At 37.7% G+C, this 5,972-nt stretch overlaps 1 protein-coding gene across 1 annotated transcript; it reads right to left on the bottom strand.

Moving 5' to 3' along the window:
• Positions 1-4,155: 4,155 nt before the first annotated feature.
• LOC108765353 (uncharacterized) lies at positions 4,156-5,687 on the bottom strand. Its single transcript, XM_018514029.1, has 4 exons — positions 4,880-5,687; positions 4,591-4,829; positions 4,375-4,480; positions 4,156-4,274 (listed from the first exon to the last, which is right to left on the bottom strand). The coding sequence occupies exons 1-4, from the start codon at positions 5,685-5,687 to the stop codon at positions 4,156-4,158; spliced, it is 1,272 nt and encodes a 423-aa protein (XP_018369531.1).
• Between the last annotated feature and the right edge of the window lie 285 nt (positions 5,688-5,972).

Below are 5,972 nucleotides of genomic sequence, written 5' to 3' on the forward strand. Positions count from 1 at the left end.
GTTAATGGAATGCACATGCTAACAATCAGGTTCTTTTTAACAATTTGGGGCAACGTTTTGATTGATCGAAGAAGAACTTCCATGTTCAAGATGACTGCGCATTCTTGGGAATAGAATACCTTATATTCTTATACCATGATCAATGCGAGAGTCGAAAGTTTACCACATCACAGGGCCGAAACTGAAAAGATAGTTGTCAGCAAAACTTTAAATCGAAATAACTTGTATAATTTTGTTATACTATATATTGTTATACATATACCATATTCGTTGGAACACTACAACTTTTATTATATCAAAATATCTACTTTATCGTACAAAAATTATGCATATCTCTTCGTTTTATATAGTAGATAATTTTTCTAAGTGATCACTGTTCTTATATATAATAAAGTTTAGTAAGATCTATTTAATTTGATATTGTATTTGTATCTATCTTTGTTTATACAAGATGAAAAGAGGTGACAACTTGTATGGGAACACCCTGTATGTAATTAATACTAGCATTATACAACGCTATTACATGACGTTATAGAAAATAATATATGTTGTAATCTGTCTTATATTTTATTGAGAAGAGAATTTACTGACAAGCAAACAAACAAATGCATATGAGAAGAGACAAAGAAATGTCAGTACGTTCCTTTGTAGCAGTTGCACTATTCGCCGGTGTCAGTTTTTTTTAGAGAGAAATAAGCGATGTTCTCTCTCTCTCTCTCTCCCTCCCCTTCCCATAGTATGTCTCTATATATGATTACATCTTGACGAGAATTGCCAATATTCGACCAATCTCTGACTATTTCAAATTTAACAAGTTATAATGGTAGAATAATTAATTGAAACATTGCATATGCAATTTCATCGCTCAGGATCAATTCAGAGAATTCTACATGTATGACATAGCCTGAAACACATATTTTTGGAAAATCTTACAGGATTATTTTATACGTTTACATGCTATAAGAAGAAATAGTATAGTAAAATTTATGGCATGTACAGTACATACATACAATGTAATTGAACGACGTCAATGTTATTAGATGTTAACATATTATTCAGTCCATTTTTGGCACGATAATAATTTTACTTGCTCCAAGCATACATTTGGAATTGAAATTTAAATAGTGAAAAATATTGACGAAAAATATTAATCGAAAATCAATTGATCCGTTCATTACAGATCTCGCATTGCTACTAATTCCAGACTTGTACGATCGATTATTCAATGTTAATCCGTCGGTCCGTATAAACGAAATTTATTTAGTACAATAACACTAATTTACAGCAAAAAATTACTTTGAACCAGACTAGAGGTTTCTTATTCTTCTTAAACTTTTATATGCTTAAAACGATGTCGCATAATGCTAAAAAATTTCAGCACATCATATTTCCAAGATAATTGAGATTTAATATCTAAAAAGTAATTTTTCTAACAATATTTGACATTCTTTTGCAAAAAAAATTAACGTTATTGCAAAATTCCGATTAAAAGTCATGTATATATTATTTATCCCCAATAAAATGTATATATTTTTTAAATTTCCTAAATTTTATTTTTTAATCTTTTTTAATTTTATGTTTTAGCTGTATTATAGATTTAAATGCAAGATTTCTCTAAAATAGTAAATTTTTCGACGATAATAAAGTCATATATAATTTCTGGTTTGTGGCTATTGATACATATACGGACTACCTATACAATTTTTGTCTAAAATATTTTTTTTAATGCGTCTTTTTAGAAATATTCGAGATGGACAGATAACTCCGTTCTACGCTTAGATAATACATGACCTTTATTCTATACATAGTATATGTTACCCAAGTAGCACAACAGCACCTACAAAGCGCTAAAAAGCGCTTATATAAAAACACTTTTTTAACGCTTAATAATTCTTAACGCTTTGTAGGCGCTGTATGTTATATTTGGGTATATTCTACAAATATACGTATATTATACCTTCTCGTTCTTATTGGAATGACTTCTGATTAGAATTTCAAGATAATATTAACCTTTCCTTATTATAAAAAATGTCAAATATTGTAAAAAAAGACATTTTTTGCACATTAAATTTTTATTATTTGAAAACCTGACGTGCTAGAGAAATTGAAATTGCAGGTGCGTTTTTGGCATCCATAAATCTATAAAAAAACATTTTGTTTAGTTTAAAGTAATTAAAAAAAAACGTTTTTTTGTAAACTAGTGTAATTATTCGAGTTAAAAGTCAAGGAGCATTTTCTTCTATCTTGTCAATTTTGTGATATGCTACTGGTCTATTATCTTTTAATATAATCAACATTAAAAACTGTTTAAACCTTTCCTATTTCTCTTACGGTACTAAATTAGATTTCGTCAAGCAAAGGATTCATTTCACAGTTCCAGATTTTGAATAATAACAGTTAATGGCAGATTCTTGAAATTATTTCAAAATAAAAATTCTAATATTAAAAGATAACTAGATTACAATAGTCTTTATAGAATGATTTAAAGTTGGTCAATTAAATTATTTGAAATTCATGCGTTGATATAGCACAGTAGTAAAGGTGTTTTCAAACATGAATCTTATTTACACACACGCACGCACGCATATTGATATAATAAAAAATAATAAAATATCTAACAAATCAATATATAATATTATAAATATATCGATATATAGGGTGATTTTTTTAACCTGAAACTTTCAAATATCTCGAAAAATAAGCACACTAAGAAAAAATGTTAAGAATCAATATTTCATCATTCCGAGGGTGACATACACTGACGTTAAAATCAGCTCCTCCACCCTGCCCCCTGAGCGGTGAGGGGGGGGGGGGAAGTTTGAAATCTTAAATGGGAACCCCTATTTTTTATTGCATATTCAAAATCTTTGGCTAAAAGCACATACGATTTGTCTGAAACATTTTTCTCGATTCATGATAGATGGCGCTGTAATCGACGAAATTCAATTTCTTCTTCTCTTACTGAGAATTACTCATTAATTACTTCTCAAGAAACTATTTTTAGCGTAACCCAGGAACAACGACGTGGACGTAGCAATTTTCTAAGTAATTAAAAATAATGAAAAGTTTTAAGACTAATTTTGAATATTAACAATGAAAACGTGGTATTTTTATTGTTAATGTATTGCAGAATCGTAAGCATGGGTTCTCAGTAAGAGAAATCGAAGAAATTGATTTCGTCGATTACAGCGCCATCTATCATGAATCGAGAAAAATGTTTCAGACAAATCGTATGTGCTTTTAGCCAAAAATTCCGAATATGCAATAAAAAATAGGGGTTCCTATTTAAGATTTCAAACTTGCCTCCCTCACCGCCCAAGGGGCGGGGTGGAGGGGGGCTGATTTTAACGTCAGTATATGTCACCCTCGGAATGATGAAATATTGATTCTTAACATTTTTTCTTAGTATGCTTATTTTTCGAGATATTTGAAAGTTTCAGGTTAAAAAAAATCACCCTGTATTTAAAAGATAAATAGTAACTTAATAATATCATAAATTGTACAATAAATCATATTATATTGATATAATTTTGCATGCATTTTCACTATTATGTAATATGTCATGCCTCGACTATTTAATTGGTCAATTTTGAGCAGTACTGCATTTATATTAATATTCATATTAGACATGCAAACTTACTTTTATAGGATAATCTATATGTATACACCGTTCATAAATTTGGGATCGCTTGTGATTTACTCGCATTTTATAAAGACTAAAGTATCTCGATGAAAGGAAAAATTATAGAGATTTAAAAAAATGCATTTTAAAGGGGAAAAATGCAGTTTCAACTGGTGTTTATTTTGTCCCTATAAGATAAATAAATAGATAAACTTTATTGATCCCCTCGGGGTTACAATTTTATACACCACATATACCGCCCTTTACACAAACTTATTTACTTTTTTTTTTATTGACGCAGTGGAAATGCATTTGCGCATGCCCGGCTCTTCGAGGGAAGGAACCGGGTTATGTGGACTCACCCGGATCTACCGGGACTGTGTACTACCCACTAAAACCACTGCGGATGTCCTAACCTTAGCGCGAATTGGGTCGAACCGGGATCTTCGCGTCCGCAATACTACCGGCCCGACCCAGCGCCCTATCCTAACTTAATGTACACCTTGAAGGGGGACATCACCTTCCCTCACCGCCTAGCCTCCCGTGCCGATACTAGGAGTCGCCAGACCCCACAGCGAACTGGAGCGGATGTTGCTGGACTGGGGTAAAGGTGCCATCCCAAGCCAGCGCCGATACACCGTCTTCTCCAGTCCTAAATAGCGGATTCAGATGTCCAGCTCCTAATTAACGGAACTGGATCCCGTGTCTTCTTTGAGTCCTATCTGGGCTCTTCTGGTTGCACCGGGAATTACCGTGTTGCAGCTCATCTTTCTTCTGAACAAACCGCCAGACTGTGTTGAGTTGACTCTCGAACTCCAAATGATTAGAGGTTCGTGAAGCCTGTTCCGAAAGGAGGTTCTGCAAATCGCGGGACCTCCTTCTATCTTCTTGTATCGATTCCCTCGCCTTATTTAGCGAACTCGGGTGATCGGTCAGATTGATCAGCTTCCAGTCAAAACGACCGGTACTCCCTCTCTAGCCCTTTCGCTCGCTTCCTTTTTCCTCATAACATCCTCCGCAAAGGCGAGAAAGGCTTTCCTTCCTTCTTCATTGAGTAGGGTCTTGATAATGGCACTCAGCGATAGATCTTGGCCAACTACCTCTCTGAGCGAAGCCCTTTGTATGGCCCAGGCCGGACACTCCAGGGTATGGGACGCCGTGTCCCTGGCCTCGTTGCAGTGCCAACAGCGCTCAGACGTCTCCTTCCCTATGCGACGCAGATACCGGCTAAAACAGCCGTGATTAGTAAGTATCTGCGTCGCACGATGCGAGAGCCTATCCTAGCCTCCACCCAATTCTTGAGGCAGTCCTGCACCGCCAGAATGGTCTTGTCTCCCCTCTGATCGGAGGCCGCGATCCAAAGTCTCCACTTATCGAACATCCTCAGTTTCCCCTGCTCCCTTACCCGATTTACCAAATCGGGTGTAACAACGATCGGTCCCATCTGATCTTTCAGCTCGGAGATCTCGAAGTATGTCTCCGAGTGGAATTCCGCCACCAGCTCGAGCGGTGGGGTACCAGCTAGAGCGGTGTTCACGGCGTGGGAGACCGTGCTGTAAGAGTGAATCACTCTCCCAGCAATCCTTCGTTGCGCGGCCCTAAGTGCGTTACGGATAGAGCACCTTTTCTTCACCTCGTCCACCCAGACGGGGGAAGCATACAATGCAATGGAGGCGATAATGTTTGCGAAAAGACGACGAGCCTTACTTCCAAGTCCGCCTAAATTTGGCATAAGTCTGTTCAACGATAAAGCTGCCCGTTCCGTCTTCTTGGTCACCCTCGCAAAGTGATCCTCAAAAAAGGGTCTCCTATCTAGGAGGAGCCCCAGATAATTCATAGTCTGGGTGAGCCGAATATCCATGTCGGCGACCCTTATAACCAGACCAGCCTGCCATCCCTTGCGGTGGAAGCCAACGGCCTCGGTTTTTTCCAGCGCGACCTGAAGCCCGAGGTTATGGATCTTCTCCACAACACTGTGGAGTGCCTCGTTTGCTTTCAGGCGTGCTTCTTCCCAATTCCCCCCGACTGCCAGGACAATAGTGTCGTCCGCATAGCAAGCGACCATGCAGTAGGGGGGAAGATCAGCCTCCGAGAGGACCCCGTCAAAGACGAGGTTCCACAAGAGGTGGCCCCAGAATAGACCCCTGTGGGACACCTCTATCCGCGGCCCGATTCACGAGCACGCCGTCAGCCACGCAATACTAGAGGCATCGCTTCTCAAGATACGACCTCAGGATCCTCCGAATATAAAGAGGCACTCTATGTCTTCTCAGAGCAAGGCCAATTACATTTCAGGAGAGGGAGTTGAAGGCGTTTCTGATATCCAGAGAGACGCCGATAACTACATCTC

Source organism: Trachymyrmex cornetzi, unplaced genomic scaffold (genome assembly GCF_001594075.2).
Source record: "Trachymyrmex cornetzi isolate Tcor2-1 unplaced genomic scaffold, Tcor1.1 scaffold485, whole genome shotgun sequence".
Lineage (NCBI taxonomy): Eukaryota > Metazoa > Arthropoda > Insecta > Hymenoptera > Formicidae > Trachymyrmex > Trachymyrmex cornetzi.

Excerpts from the sequence above, each read along its gene's own strand:
- LOC108765353 (XM_018514029.1), bottom strand. The coding sequence starts at position 5,687 with ATGGTCGCTTGCTATGCGGACGACACTATTGTCCTGGCAGTCGGGGGG. Across the intron at positions 4,481-4,590 it reads GCGAAAGGGCTAGAGAGGGA|AACCTCCTTTCGGAACAGGC; the intron begins GTACCGGTCGTT and ends CGCGATTTGCAG. Across the intron at positions 4,275-4,374 it reads GAAAGATGAGCTGCAACACG|GACTGGAGAAGACGGTGTAT; the intron begins GTAATTCCCGGT and ends TCCGCTATTTAG.